The following is a 16,975-nucleotide window of genomic DNA, read 5'->3' as shown; positions in this document are numbered from 1 at the left end:
TGCTCCCTACTCGGGGAGTACTGGTTTTTCCCAGGAAACGGACTCGACAGTGTCCATATCTGCCTATAATAGGCCTTCATGTAATAGTCAGCAATTGACTGTAGGAAGTAAGTAGTAGAAGTCGAACTCAAGCTGGACTCTTTTTATACTAAATCGTTAGCTATGGATCTGGTAGCTACAACAAACATGTTGATCATGGGAATGGCCGATAATATTTTAACATTTTATTATGAAATGGGTCGACATTGTTTGGTTTTTCGACTGTTTTTATTTTCTTTATTAGATCTAGTACTCTGACTGCTGTTATGTTCTTTGAGATTGCGACAGTGGGTTAAATTTTGCTATGCACAACTGGCTCTCATTTGAAGTCTGTTGTTCAACCATGTTTAAGGTTCAATTCTGTTATGCAAAACTGTCTTACATTTGAAATTTGTCACAGATGTCGACCCATTTTAATCAATTTATTATGTTATAGGGGGCTGTTTGGATACCGTGATGTTCATTGTCCATTAGTGTGTGCACTTACTTTTTTCCCTAACCGCTGGTCAGATTTTAAATAAACTTTACAAGAATAATCCTTAGGTGACACTCTTTAAAAGTTATTCAAATATTTCCAGTAAATGCATATGTGGGTCACAAGAGCTAAAGTTCCATGAACTGAAAGCTAAAAGAAATCTTCTCTTAAACCACAAAACTAGCCCCACCATTATGGCACCATAGGGTTTTCTTGTTTAAATTTGTTTATTTACTGCCCCATACTATAATACAATCTGTGTCATGCTGAGTAAATAAACCTAGATAAAATCCACAGTTAGAACACACATTTTTCCAAATCTTCACAAGTTTTTACATGTCTCAGGTGGGTGACCTAGGGCTGTTAGGCCTTCTTGTTCAACCATATTTTTAAAAGAAAAACAAAACAGAAAAGAAAAATGACTTTATTTAAGTTTCATGACTCAGTATGATAAACACAATAGGAATTGAGGTCGCAGGGGTGGTTCAATTCCTACTGTGGGAGCGTTCTTTAGATTTACCCCAAAGACACCAAGCACTGGTTCTACTAGGCCAAGCAAACAAACTCGAGAGCGTTTCAATAAGCCTGAGGCTTTCTATGCAATCGAGCTAAAATAAATAGGTTTAAAATAAAATAAGAAATATGTCTAAACATAATAAGAACAAGGTCAAGGTTGATCAGTGCATCATTTAGGCTTGAGAACCAGTGACATAAGTTTCCACCCAGCAGCCTCCGACCCCTGCCATGCTCTTTTTTTACCAGATTGCATTATTTTAAGCAAATTTTAGTTGAAATTTTATTAAATGAACAGCATTTTCATGGTGCAACAAGTTTAATAAAGAGAAAAAACAAACATGTTAAACGATATAAAGTATGAAGTATTGAATGCTGTATTTTAAAATATTCCACAATGATAATATGACTAAGCTTGATGACATGCCCTTTAGATAAAATATCACCATGCCCTTTCAAACCTAGCTGGGTTATAAGGTAGGATTTACAAAATATCTGTGTTGTGATAAATATGGTGATGTAAGTTTATTGATAAGCAGATAGCATCCAAAATATTGGCAGGATTCAAAAGTCTTATCAAAAAGTTAAACTATGAAAAGAAGCAGGACAATAAATCAATTATTTCAAAGCGTTCAAAGATTATTTACACCTTTCTGTGGATCATTTATCTTAATTAAAGAGTGATAATTACTAAAATTACATTTTTACGTACAGACCTCTGGCTAACTGTGAGCAAATTAAGAGAATCAAATGCGTATTTCACATTAAAAATGTTAGTAACCTACAATTCTTTAATGCAGGAAATCCCATGGCACTCTTACTGGGTCTTATGGGGGGAAAGGGTTAAAAAAATATCCAAAATGCTTTTGTTTTTGTATCAGAGGAAACTTCAAGATTCCATTGCATTGCTGGAAGATTACAAGCAAAAACGATTGGCTAGTGGAGTTACAGATCAGCAGCTATGGGAGGCGCAGAAAATCAAGCAGGTAATGTCAGTATTTGGTCATCTGAAGACTGTCTAATCTCTTTACCACTTAGATACATATTTTCATGCATTGGTAGTCCCTTAGAAAGTCAAATTTAATAGAAGGCCTTTCTTACTAGATTTAAGTTTTAATGCCTCATCTCCATAATTTGTAGATTTTGGTATGTTTTATTGGAAACAACATAAGTCTGTTGATTATGGTATGTTTTTTTGGAAACAGCATAATTTGTAGATTTTGGTATTTTTTATTGGAAACAACATAAGTTTGTAGATTTTGGTATGTTTTATTGGAAACAGCATAATTTGTAGATTTTGGTATGTTTTATTGGAAACAACATAAGTCTGTAGATAATGGTATGTTTTATTGGAAACAGCATAATTTGTAGATTTTGGTATGTTTAATTGGAAACAGCATAAGTTTGTAGAGTTTGGTATTTTTTATTCGAAACAGCATAATTTGTAGATTGTGGTATGTTTTATTTGAAACAGCATAAGTTTTTAGATTTTGGTATGTTTTATTGGAAACAGCATAAGTTTTTAGATTTTGGTATGTTTTATTGGAAACAGCATATTAAGTTTGTAGATTTTGTAATGTATTTAACAAGTTGGATTCTGTCTCAAAGTACATTAAATTAGGTCATCTTGTTAGTGGTAAAGGTCAAACAGACCCAAATTTTAAAAAATAGTTGTTCATTTTACCTTTCATTAATTTTGTTTTGTGTGTTGGTAACTTCAGGAGCGGCGTTGATGTTTACATTCTTTTTTAGTTAATTAATTAAATGTTCATTGGTTTTAATAGAGTATCATCCATCCTGACACTGGAAAGAAAGTCTTCATGCCATTTCGAATGTCAGGCTATGTGCCATTTGGAACTCCGATAGTAAGTAAAAATGAGCCCTGTAAAAACGCAGCTTTATGGGTTTGTGTAAAGTTTGGTGCAAGATTAGTCTGTTAAGTCTGCCACAGGCTAATAAGGGGCGACCCTTACCGCTTCAATTGGAAATTTGCTAAAAAGGGGCTTGTTTGAATATAAAATCCCATGAAAGTGGAAGGAGTCGTCCTTAATTAGCCTGTGTCAACTGCACTGAATAATCAAGGACAACGCTTTACGTACATGCATCAAGTGCCGTTTTCTCTGGGCTAACTCCAATGTTGTATGATGTGCATTTCAAATCAATACCAGTAAATATTATATTTTTGCAATTAGAACAAACAGTTAGGATCTGAAATAATGAAGTGTTATTTACATATATAAAAACAATTAACAAAAACTAAAACTAAACAAAAAGTAATGTTAGTTATTTCTTGTCATATAAAGATAACTTACATTTTGTAATGAATGCTGCCTATGTTTTTTGTTGTTTTTTGTGTATAGGGAGATTTATGATTGTTATGACATACAAAAATATGCCATGCTCTGTGAAAAAGGCATTTAATGCAAGTGCATAAAGTGTTATCCCTGATTAGCCTGTGCAGTCCGCACTAAACATTCTAATCTAGGACGACACTACACAAATGCATTAAACCCCCTTTTCACAGCGTGTGGCTTAAATACTATCTAGGGTTATACTTTTGCTAAAAACAACATTATCGTTGAAATTATTGTTTTGATTTTTTACTTGAACATACAAATATTTATAATAATACCACCTGCTTGTAGAAAGAACTTGTTTAACAAGTGATAAAATTAAAACCTCTTATATGTAATTAGCATAAAGAGTAGATATTCAAGTCACTTTGTTCATGTTCAGCAATCCACTTATCTATTGCCGTATTTTTCCATGAGCATTGCGGACAAAGCGGTGCAAGGGTCATTAATGTGACTTAGTTCTTATTCAACTATTTAAGTGTCAAATATATTCCATTAGCGTGCTTATGGACTATGTTTTGTTGTTTATTGAGTTGTTTAGCAATATTTATATGTTTCTTCATCTCTACAGAGATCAAAGAATGTTATTGTAGTTTAAACCTATGTTCTTACGTTTAATTACATAAAGAGCCTAAGGCTTATTAAGAAAGTCTTTATTCTGGTTCCTGGGCAGAACTAGTGCCTTGTAATGTTTGGGGATGATCTTTAGAACACTTCAAAAGTGGGTACCGAACTGGGAACCGACCAAACGCTGGGTAGACACTATATCCACTTCATGCTCAAGACTATGCCTCTCTATCTAGTGTTCTGTCTACCTGACAGGTGGTTGGAATGCTGCTGCCAAACCTGACGTTCCCGCAGATGATTTTCTGGCAATGGCTCAACCAGAGTCACAATGCCTGCTTTAACTACGCAAACAGGAATGCCAGCAAGGTACCCAATTAGACACTTTTTCGTCCCCATTTCAGAGGGGCATGAAGATTTACCCTTGTCTGTCCACGGCCGTTAATCACGGGCGCCACCTCTTTTTTGCGATGCATTAATAAATGAGCCAATTAATCGCTTTCTATCTGGCCTACTGTCAGGTTTTTGTTCTGCGCATAATTCAAAATGTATAGTTTCTTGAGGTATTAAACTTTACAAACTTATCAAGTGTAAATTTGGGTCACATGCACCCAAGAAGAAGGTTTAATATTGTAAAAACCTTTTAGCTCCACTAGAAGCCACATTCATTACTTTATCTTGATTAAACCTGGTCAGAATGTTTATGTTGCTATGCTATATCAATGCTATGTAGGAATCTTGATAAAGTGGAGTTTAGTAATTTTTCCAAAAGATTGGTACTCCAATATCTGATTTTCTGATTTTGGAATTTAAAAAATATATAAATTTGGTCATATTCTGATTTGATTGTAATTTTTGTCAGCAATCAGTCGCAGTTTGGAGGAGGGGCTATGGAAAAACTTGAAGGCCCTATTTATCAAATTCTAATTAACTGCTTCATTGTTATGATGTGATTTAGTATAAACTGGCATTTCTTAGTGTATGCCATTTTACCCAGTCAAGCATGGATATGTATAATCCTGACTGGATCTATTGCCGAATGCATCGGTATAAACCCCACCCTTATCAATTACCGCATATGCACAACTTTTCCCATCTCTATCCCTTACCAAATAATCCCATATTATCACAACTCCCACTTTTAAAAGCGAATTATGGTAAATATTTACGATAAAAGTGCTAAAGAATTCCATGAATACAAATGTTTGCCATTGTTATGAAGTATCAAATACATTTTGGCATATGCTACAATTTAAAGATTTTATGAAAAAGAAATCGTATGGGAACAGGGGTTTTCCCACTGAGCATGCATAAATCACCTGACGCGATGTTTGAAAATCATGTTCTGTTCATATTTATAAGTATTATTGAAAATGCAAGGGTACGGGTAAATGTAGTAAAACATCAAGTCAAATGAATGCGTTTTTATTTCTTTATAATAAAAGTGCTGAAACTAATTCAATCAATCAGGTTTTTAATTTTAACTATTGACATGTTTACTGTTGAATGATGACATACTTGAAAATGTTGTTTTTCAGCCCACTCCAACTAGTAGATTTATAGCTGGCTATGTAGGGGCAGTAACCAGTGCAATCTCTATTGCAGTAAGTTATGTTTGATTTGTCTCCCTTACCTTGAAATCTTACTTTTTCCAACCACATTACGAAAAAATTTAAACGAAAGAAAATGTATTTAATGCTGTTTTGTGATGTTATTTAATTTTATGTGAATAAAATTGTATTTCTTTATTTTGTACGAATGTTAGTTTTAGGTTTTTGTTGATAACGGTGTTGAAAATACAGTTTTTAGTCAATACTTACAATATTTTTCATTTGCTAAATTTGTTCAGGTTTTCTTGGCTCCTTTTTAAATGTGTTGAATTGAATTTAGACCTAACCTTTTGAGTTCTTTCTTATTGGGAGCAAAACAGTACACCTAACAAACATTATATGTGATATGTGTGAATGCAAAGCCAAGGTACCCGAACTTAAGTTTTCTATCCTGAAATCTGCATGCTACATTGTTGTTGCTCGCCATTGGCAGAGGGATAAAGAATTGGTTTTGTTCGTCCGTCTGTACGTCATTCCGTCCATCTGTCATTCTGTCTGTCCATATATCACAAAATTGTAAAATTTGTAAGAAATATCAATTCTGCGCATTTGCTTGTTACTGTATGTATTTGATTTATGAATGTTTACATATATGACTCTATTCAGGTGGGACTAAGTTACCTGATCAAGAAGGCCAGCAGATTCAGTGCCTCCACCAAGCTTCTCATCCAAAGATTTGTGCCATACCCAGCAGTAGGTATGCTGTATTTAATAACATTATCCTAAGCAGAGTTCGCTTATACTTTAACTGCCCCTGAGTCCTTTGGACTGGACTCAGGTTGAGTCCCCAACAGATTATGTTATGTCCCAATATTTGGTGCATTGTAGCCTGTGTCAATATCTGCAACGTCAAATAGATGAAAATATTCATTCTGAATAACAATACATAATTTTCCTCAAATTATAGTTGTTTATTGTGTCCTACAAACTTAAACAAAATGTTACAACAGCATTGGTTTTATTTTGCCAGAGGAGTTTGGCTGTTGCTACTTGGTTAATGCAAATTGGCTCCAAAGTTATATTTATTATTATGAAAGTTAGCAAATGGCATTGAATGAAATAACAACGGCAATTTTCTCATTTCATAATTATTAAAAACCACATTTTTTCCACTGTCTGGTTAGGAAACCAAGAGAAACAATGGCCTTAGATACATTTATAATGCAAACATGCGAAAACTATGAAGGCAGTTGTAATTATTATTTTAAAAGTTATCCTTCAAATACACTTAAACACCGTTATTTCCAAGTCGCCTGGACCGTTAAAAAAACTTCGGATTAACGATAATTCGAAATAAACATTTGACAGACAACTTCGTTGATTCTGTAAAAATAAAACGTTGTGGAATTCACATGGTTTGGTCACACGGTACTTTTAATAATTGTTTTACTTAAAAACGTAAACTAGTCGGATAGCAATAGATTTCTACTTGTAACAAACAGAGGAATAAAACGATTCTTTTTCTTCTTTTTATTTTTCTCTAATTACAGAACATATAAAATATAATTAATAGCACATCATACATGTAAATACATATGAATACATTTTCGGAAATGAATTAACATTTTTTTAAATACGACGCGACGTCTCTCTGAACACCGGTGTTAGCAGCACTAAACTGGACGCGTGTAACACATTTCTCCAATTTGTCAAGGACATTGAAGAACTCGCTTCAGCCCATGTTTTGCTCGCAGAACTGCCTTAAGTCGTTGATGCATGCGGTCACACGTTGATTAGATATCATGTTTATTCTTGTGTTGTCTAAGTGTTTTGCAGTTTTGACTTCTGATTAAAGATTGATAATTAGGGGCGAATTATAGTGTTGGGACCGACAGAATCACTTTGGATTAACGATTTTTTCAGTTTAACGCAGTTCCGATTAACAATGAAATTTTACATTGAATAAAGAAGAACCACAATCGGGACCCGAAAAATACTTCGAAATAACGGTGACTTCGGATTATCGGTGTTCGAAATTACGGTGTTGAAGTGTAGTTTTCAATAATTTTAAAATTGTACCTTTCCTTTGGATCAAACCTGAAACCTCCAAAAGCATAAGCTAACATGCTGCAGGCCTTTTCCACTTCATTTTGGGAAAACGCCAAACTGGAATTTTGGGAATTTCACATCGTGAAAAAACCCATTTTGGGAAAAAAAATAATCGCAAAACTGGCTCAATTGGTAAAAATAATCGCATATAAACAGTGTTTCTTATATTTCAAAGAAGCCGTTAACTGGTAAATAACCACTATTTTGATAACATATTATTAAAATTTTACAAAATATTATGAACATGTGTGATAAGTGCAGGGTTTTGTATCTGATTTTGAGGGAAAGGGCCTGGCCTTTTTTGAGGGGAAAAAAATCGCGTGAAATGCCGGATTTTGGGGAAAATAAGGAAAATCTTAAATAATCAATTTAACATATTTTACTGTTTTTAAAACAAATTCAAGGCAACAGATAATTTAATTATGCAATATTGTTCTATTTTCTACACTGGATCGGGTTAACTTATATGGTTAAAAAAAAATAAAAAAAATTTTTTTTGGAATTGGGAATTTTTTTTCAATTGGGAAAAAAACAACCAGATTTGCATTGGGAATGGGGCTGATATTCGGTCCCTTGGCATAGGACGGAAAAGGCCTGTGCTGTAACTACCAAATGCAGGCTTTTTAGCTCACCTGTCACGAAGTGACATGGTGAGCTTATGTGACCGTGTGATGTCCGGCATCCGTATGTGCGTGCGTGTGTGCGTCCGTCAACAATTTGCTTGTGTAGACAGTAGAGGTCACAGTTTTCATTTAATCTTTATGAAATTTGGTCAGAATGTTTATCTTGATGAAATCTGAGTTGGGATTGTATTTGGGTCATCTAGGGTCAAAAACTAGGTCACAAGGTCAAAAACTAGGTCAAATAATTGAAAAACCTTGTGTAGACTATAGGGGTCGCAGTTTTCATCCAATCTTTATTAAATTTGGTCAGAATGTTTATCTTGATGAAATCTGGGTTGGGATTGTATTTGGGTCATCTGAGGTCAAAAACTAGGTCACTAGGTCAAAAACTAGGTCAAATAATAGAAAAACTTTGTTTAGACAATAGAGGTCGCAGTTTTCATCCAATCTTTATGAAATTTGGTCAGAATGTTTATCTTGATGAAATCTGGGTTGGGATTGTATTTGGGTCATCTGTGGTCAAAAACTAGGTCACTGGGTCAAAAACTAGGTCAAATTATACAAAAACCTTGTATAGACAATAGAGGACGCAGTTTTTTATCCAATCTTTATGAAATTTGGTCAGAATCTTTATCTTGATGAAATCTGGGTTGGGATTGTATGTGGGTCATATGGGGTCAAAAACTAGGTCACTAGGTCAAAAACTAGGTCAAATAATAGAAAAACCTTGTGTAGACAATAGAGGTCGTAGTTTTCATCCAATCTTTATGAAATTTGGTCAGATTGTTTATCTTGATAAAATCTGGGTTGGGATTGAATTTGGGTCATCTGAGGTCAAAAACTAGGTCACTAGGTCAAATAATAGAAAAAACGTCAACAATTTGTTTGTGTAGACAGTAGAGGTCACAGTTTTCATCAAATCTTTACGAAATTCAGCGTTCTAGATAAGCTGCGTATCAGCATAATATACGCATAAGAAATATCAAAATACGCTCAATTTATAATTTCCGTGCGTACATTTAAGCAGGCCAATCTGGACTTTACGCAAATGCTGTAAATTCTCTGCATACAACGTAAACAAAAAATATAAACAGCCGATTGTCTTTCGCCAAAATATGAGACTGGTTATCGTAAAAATTAGAGTTAATTTGTGCTCTGGATTGTACAAATAGTTAGGCAGTCGGTTAGTTTATTCTGTATCATCTAGATGCATTGTATTGATATTTTATAACAGATAGTCAACGCTTGTGTTTATAAAATTACATAAGAGGTCAGCATGGCTTTTTCGAAGCCAAAACAAATCACTTCTCAAAGTAAAATTGATTATTTTATAAGGAAAAAGTTGTATCCAGTAATAACATGTACTGCCAATACTGATTGATTTAATTTCCTCTGTTTTCAAATCAAAAAGGACACACTAAAACGTTAATAAAACAACTGTTGAAAGTTGGCAAAACAGTTTTCCATGGCTCACGGTGGGGGACGATAAGGACGAAGTTTGTGTTAAATGTAAAATCTGCCAACAATACAAGTTAAAAAATCATAAAACACTTTAAAAGAAACATACTACTATGAAGGAATACACTTAGTTAATGGTTTATTGTGTTTAACATGATTAAAGTAGCGTGTCTGTACCCCGGCTATATTCTTGTTTTACTTTTAGCAAATTACCCTTCAAGCCAGGCAAAATTTGACCATTTACCCCCATGCTTTGAAAAGTGGGGGTATTTACCCCCATGGGTAAAAAATTATCTATAACGCTGAAATTTGGTCAGAATGTTTATCTTGATATAAACTGGGTTGGGATTGTATTTGGGTCATCTGGGGCAAAAACTAGGTCAAAAACTAGGTCACTAGGTCAAATAATAGAAAAACCTTGTATAGACAATAGAGGTCGCAGTTTTCATCCAATCTTTATGAAATTTGGTCAGAATGTTTATCTTGATGAAATCTGGATTGGGATTGTATTTGGGTCATCTGGGGTCAAAAACTAGGTCACTAGGTCAAATAATAGAAAAACCTTGTGTAGGCAATAGAGGTCACAGTTTTCTTCCAATCTTTATAAAAGTTTATCAGAATGTATATCTTGGTGAAATCTGGGTTGGGATTGTATTTGGGTCACCTCGGATCAAAAACTAGGTCAATAGGTCAAATATTAGAAAAACCTTGTGTAGACAATAGAGGTCACAGTTTTTATCCAATCTTTATGAAATTTGGTCAGAATGTTTATCTTAATGAAATCTGGGTTGGAATTGTATTTGGTTAGTCAGGTGAGCGATTCAGGGCCATCATGGCCCTCTTGTTTATTTAAAGAGTAATTTAAACACTATGTTGATAAAACATTTTTGGCAAAATTATTGATTTTAAGTGTTTCAAAAACCTGTATTATATTCATTATTTTGATTGATGAATATTAATTAATGAACACTCCTTGTCATGTTTTGTCAATTTTTAGTTTGTTATTTCATTAGAGACCTCAACTTTCCATCCAATTTTAATGAATCTTTCTCAAAATGTTTATGTTGAAAATTACTTGTGTCCAAAAACTAGGTAATCGGGTCAAATCTTAGAAAAAAATTGTAATCTTTTTAGAGGTTTAATTTTATGACTATCTTGATCAAACTGGGCCAAAATGTTTATATTGACTATAATTAATATAGGCAGATTTGCAATCTGGGCCCTGTACATCCCAAAACATGTAATCAGGTCAAATCAGAGAAAGACCTTGTTATCTTTTGATAGGCCATATTTATGACTCTAATCTCAATGGAAATGTTTTGACAGAGTTTGCATCTGGCTAAAAAGCGTAAAACAACTAGGTCACTAGGTCAAATCTTTGAAAAAACCTTGTGACCTCTCACAACTAGGTCACTAGGTCAAATCTTAGAAAAACCTTGTGACCTCTCACATTTATGAAGATGTCTAGATGAACATGGTCTGAATGTTTATCTTGACAATATCTAAACTGAGTACAATTCTTGGTATATGTGCTCAAAATCTAGGTATCCGGGTCAAATAATAGAGAAATCGTGTTACGTCTAGAAGCCATATTTAGTTCTCAATCTTGACAAAACTTTGTTAAAATATAAATCTTAACAATATCTGGGCCGAGTTGTTATCTGGGTCACGTGTGTCCAAAAACTAGGTCACCTGATCAAATTTTGGATAATTTAAAAAAAACACATTGTTATTACTGAGAAATCCACATTGATAACTCAATCTTGATGAAACTTGTACAGAATGTTATTTTTGACACTACCGAGGCCAAGTCACGTGTGTCCAAAGACTAGGTTATCAGGTCTAGTTTCTGCAATAAGTTAAAATTGAATTTAGTTGATTACTTCAGTGCAATAATTGCCCTCTTGTTTTTATTTTGTCATGGCAAGAAGTTTAAATTTTATTGCTTAAATAAATTCTTTGCTTTTTAAAACCATGACAATTTTTTAATTTTTATTTTGCAAAAGTGTGAACAAACCCCTTTAAAATACTTGGACAACGAAAATATGAGTAAATATATGTGTTTACATGTAAATTGCATTTGCAGAAATGTGATCACTTACTGATTTATCATCCTGCTTAAATCACATTTGAAATTTACCCTTATAAAGTCTTTCAATATTAAATACTCAAACAGGAAAATATTTGTTAGAAATAATACTGGGTATTTACAATGAGAAACATGCTAATGCTCTTCAAATGACAGGAATGGTTGAGTGAGTATTACATATCTAAATTCTTTGTTTCTAGAAATAACCAGCTCTATAATTGAATTAATTATGTTCCTGATGTAAATACCTGCACTATTCTCTAAATATCTTTCATCTATTCTTTGCTCTATAATGCACATAAGATACATAAATAAACAAGTTAGTTTTAATCACTTTCATGTCAGTGCTGACATTTGTGTTGGTGCATTGTAGCCTGTGCCAATATCTGCAACGTGTTGCTAATGAGAAACACTGAACTGACAGAAGGCATTAGTGTGATGGACAAGGACCATAATGTCGTCGGCTCCTCTAAGATCGCAGCTAAACGGGTGCGTGTAAATATAGCTTATATATTTAAATATAACTTTGCAATGTTCTTCATTGTTTTGTTTTTGTCTTTATGACTTGTTCTTAATTCAACTCTCTGATCATTTTCTCTGCAAAATCTGCGTAATTTGAATCTTATTCAAATAACTTGTGTTCTTGTTTGATACTTATTTTGCGAGAGCGAACAATAATTATAAAAAAATATTTCATATATTCACATAAATGTCTTTTTTTGGAATGGATTTTTTTACATGTTTTGTTTGTTCATTAGTAAAATAACTTGTAAATGAGTTATAGAAATAATGTTTTTGATTTGTAGTATAAGTGTAATTTATTTTTGCATAAATCTTTTAAGTCTCTGTTGCCTCCACTTTTGGGTGAATATATTTGTTCACTTTTATGTTTACACCTAATCAGTTGTTATTTAACAGATAGGAATATAATTAACATTATTTAATAACTGTACCTGTGTTTATAAGAGAGTATGATCCTGTTAAAATCATCATTGCAGTTCAAATTAGTATTAATTTTGTGCCTTGCTATATGAAAAAGGGGTTTAATGCATGTGCATCAAGTGTCGTCCTAGATTAGCCTGTGCAGTCCGCACAGTCTATAAAAAGTGTCTTCTTAGCAAAAATCCACTTAAGGCGGAAAGTGTCGTTCCTGATTAGCTTGTGCGGACTGCACAGGCTAATCTGGGACAACAGTTTATGCACATGCATTTAACCCCCCTTTCACAGAGCACGGCCCATTTATATGTATATGTATTGAATATCATCTATTATGTCTGTTCTCTTGAGACTCATCATAATACAATAAGGTTTATTTTAGCTTCCAATCGAATTATTTGTTAGAAATACGTAATTGCAGTCCCGATTTCTTTAATGAGGATAATTGGCCTTAACCTCTTATTATTTTATTAGTCTAGAATCACATTTTAAAATGAATATACCAACATTGTTTTTCAATTAATGTGAATTTTGCACGCACATTTTAATGAAATCTTAATTTCTCTTTGTCATTTATATTTTTTACAAATTGAAAACAAAGAGCTTTTAATTTGTCTTTCAACAGACTTCAACCTCACCAGCTAATCATGTCCTAATTATGAAATGGTAAAATAAAATGGACCTTTGTAGTTCTGTGAGTCCCTTTACTGTGTTTTATAATCCACAGGCTGTTTTCTCCACTGCTGGAACAAGAGTTGTCCTCCCAGCCCCTATCCTGATTATCCCCCCTATTGTGATGACATTCCTAGAAAAGTAAGTAGCAAGCTTATTTCCCCCTCCCTATTGTGATAAAATTCCTAGAAAAGTAAGTAGCAAGCTTATTATCCCCCCCTATTGTTATGACATTCCTAGAAAAGTAAGTAGCAAGCTTATTATCCCCCCTATTGTTATGACATTCCTAGAAAAGTAAGTAGCAAGCTTATTATTTCCCCCCCCCCCCCCCCCCCCCTTTGTGATGACATTCCTAGAAAATTAAGTAGCAAGCTTATTTTGGATATGTAGTCTCGCCTATTGCATACCTGTGCAGCCTGCTTATCAGGGAGGACACTTTACGCTTTCATTGAATTTTTTGTTTAACCCATTTATGCCTAGTGGACTCCTCCATCCTTCTCAATTGGATCAAATTTTTTTTCCAAAATTAGGGATGTCTAGTATATTTATTTCTATAATTAGAAAATTTCTTACAGAAATTTCTTTAAGCAAACAGCGCAGACCCAGATGAGACGCTGCATCATGCGGCATCTCATCTGGGTCTGTGCTGTTTGCCAAGGCCCTTTTTCTAGACGCTAGGCATACATGGGTTAAACAAAGTCTCCTCCAAACAGAAATCCAGACTAGTCAGAAAGTATCGTCCCAGATAAGCATGTAAAGTTTGCACAGAGGAATCTGCGACAATGCTTTATGAACATGCATAAAGCCCGTTTTTAATAGAGACCAACACAATATACTTAGGATAAAGCTCAAGCCATAAGTGTTGGTTCCTGCAAGTGTCAATAAAGCAACAGCACAGAAATATTATTTTGAAATAACTTGATTTTAATAATTTTATTAAAAAATGAATTTCTTGTAAATGAAAAACATTACATTTCTATTGGTACTGTAGTAACATTTGATTGTTTATATGGTTCATATGGTCTTCTCCCTACAGTAGAATTTTCATATGATATTTTCCCCTAAGATTTAATTTTTGATATGTTTTCCTTGCATTTAGTACCGGGTAGTTTATATAATCTTTTTCGCTTATACAGTCCACTCTCGTTATCTCGAAGTCGGCGGTAACAAGAAAAAATATCGAGATAACGAGAGTTCGAGATATCCGATTAGACGTTTAAAGAAAAATGAGACGAAAATTTACCTTGTTTTAACATCTAAATACCTTCTAAGTGGTCTAACTAAAGCCGTCACCGTGTGGCATAATACTCTCTACCTGATATAAAAGCATTTTTACAAGGCACGATTATTTTTTCAATTTAAATTCTTAAAATGACGTTTTAAGTATTACAGAATTGCATGAACACATGCGGTTATAATTTTTCTAAACTGTCGAGTAAACATCCGGTAATGTTGCTATTTAAAGTTATGATGCAATTGACGTCCAATCAAGACGAGGGCTTTATATATGTAACAAATATAACTCAATGCATTTTGGAATCTTGTTTGTAAAAACAATTGTATGTTGGCCTTTCGGCAGGCTGTGTATTAATTGCAGTTAATTGATGTTAAAGTGACAGTTAAAGTGACAGGCCTTACTCAAGTGTTAATGGCTAACGACATTACACACGTGTGATCATTGATGCAATCAACGGATCAATTTCCTACCGCCCACACAGTATCGGAAGCAGCCAGGCGAAGCGGGACGGTGAAGTATGAAAGAAAAATTTTCTCACCTTTTGCCGACATTGGGACAGTTATTCGCACTTCGAGATAAACCACAGTAAATACATGTAAAATCGGGACTCAGGACAAAATTTTATATCGACATATCGAATTATTCGACATAACGAAAATCGAGATATGCGATGTTTATTTATTTAGATAATGAAGGAAAAAAGTTGGGACATTGCGCTTACTTCGACATATTGAGAATATGGAGATATCCGATGTCGAGATAACGAGAGTGGCCTGTACTTGATAGTTCATCCATATGTTTTGTTCCCTAATACATGATAGTTTATACAGTCCTTTTCCCTATTATAAGGTAGTTCATGTGGTCCTTTCTCAAATATTTTATAGTTCATAATTAAGTTTTTTGCCCTTATACATGAACGTTCATGTTATGGTCTTTTTCCCTTACATTTTATTGTTGATATGATCTTTTTGCCCCACACCTGTTGATGCCTCTTAGTTGAATCAGGTTGTACATTTGTATGTGTCTATAGATTTTTGCCCATATTTGACTTAAGTAAGATTCAGTCAGAATTGCAATTAAACCACAACTCTTCAAATTCCATGTAGTTTGCTTTCATTTAAAAATGATAAATGAAGTTTATCAATCGTAAATGTGTATATTTATCATTTTCAACACAAATGTTATAAAATGTACTAATGCAATACAAAAAGTTCTGCAACAAACTCCTATGCCACTGGTCCTGTAAATTTGTAATTACAAAGCACAACAGGACCAGTAAAGGCACTCATATCAACATCTGTATCTTTTTATTATGCCCCGGAATGAAATGATTTGGGGCATATTGTTTTTGGCCTATCTGTCTGTCATTCTGTCCCAAAACTTTAACCTTGGTTAAAGTTTTGCAATAACTTTTGCAATATTGAAGCAACTTAATATTTGACATGCATGTGTATCTCATGAAGCTACACATTTTGAGTGGTGAAAGGTCAAGGTCATTCTTCAAGGTCAAAAGTCACAAAATACAATCCAAGGGAAGTAATAAGCTTTAAACGGGATATAATTTCTAAACCTGCCAAATGATATATTGAAATATTATTTCAAAGCGGCGCAATAGGGGGCATTATGTTTCTGACAAACGCATCTCTTGTTTGTGGATGCCTTCTGTCAGCCCCCCCCCCCCCCCCTCCCTGAATGCTATTTTATTTTCCCCTACCGGTGAAACAGGAGGGGACTTATGGTTTGCGCTCTGTGTGTCTGTCTGTGAGTCTGTCTGTCACACTTTTTATGCCCCCCATATATAGTGATCGGACCGTCTGTCCTTCCGTCACACTTTTCGTTAAGGTTTCAAAAATGCTCATAACTTCTATGTCCCTTGAGATATAACCTTCATATTTGGTATGCATGTGTATATGGACAAAACATTTTACCCCTGTGACCTTGACCTTTAAGTCAGGGTCTGCGTTAAGGTTTCAAAATCTGTGTTTAGGTTTCGAAAAATGCTCATAACTTCTATGTCCCTTGAGATATAACCTTCATATTTAGCATGCATGTGTATATGGAAAAGGCCTTTCCATACGTACACAAATTTTGACCCCTGTGACCTTGACCTTGAAGTTAGGGTCTGGGTTTAGGTTTCAAAATCTGTGTTTAGGTTTGAAAAATGCTCATAACTTCTATGTCCCTTGAGATACAACCTTCATATTTGGTATGCATGTGTATATGGACAAGGCCTTTCCATACGCACACAAATTTTGACCCCTGTGACCTTGACCTTGAACTAAGGACCCGCGTTTAGGTTTCCAAATCTGCGTTTAGGTTTCGAAAAAAGCTCATAACTTCTATCGAGCGTTTATAG

General features: G+C 34.1%; 1 protein-coding gene across 1 annotated transcript in view; it reads left to right on the top strand.

The window, feature by feature from the left end:
- LOC127841409 (sideroflexin-5-like) overlaps positions 1-16,975 on the top strand; it is a 36,382-nt gene that overhangs the window by 1,983 nt on the left and 17,424 nt on the right. The window contains exons 3-9 of the mRNA XM_052370223.1: positions 1,909-2,013; positions 2,812-2,892; positions 4,204-4,314; positions 5,484-5,549; positions 6,162-6,252; positions 12,148-12,263; positions 13,438-13,523. Of these exons, the coding sequence (XP_052226183.1) occupies positions 1,909-2,013; positions 2,812-2,892; positions 4,204-4,314; positions 5,484-5,549; positions 6,162-6,252; positions 12,148-12,263; positions 13,438-13,523 (656 nt within the window). The remainder of the gene's footprint in view (positions 1-1,908; positions 2,014-2,811; positions 2,893-4,203; positions 4,315-5,483; positions 5,550-6,161; positions 6,253-12,147; positions 12,264-13,437; positions 13,524-16,975) is intronic.

The sequence above is a fragment of the Dreissena polymorpha genome, chromosome 8 (assembly GCF_020536995.1).
Source record: "Dreissena polymorpha isolate Duluth1 chromosome 8, UMN_Dpol_1.0, whole genome shotgun sequence".
In the NCBI taxonomy this organism is placed as follows: domain Eukaryota; kingdom Metazoa; phylum Mollusca; class Bivalvia; order Myida; family Dreissenidae; genus Dreissena; species Dreissena polymorpha.
The sequence above is the reverse complement of the archived record's forward strand: the minus strand, read 5'-3'. Positions and strand labels throughout refer to the sequence as shown.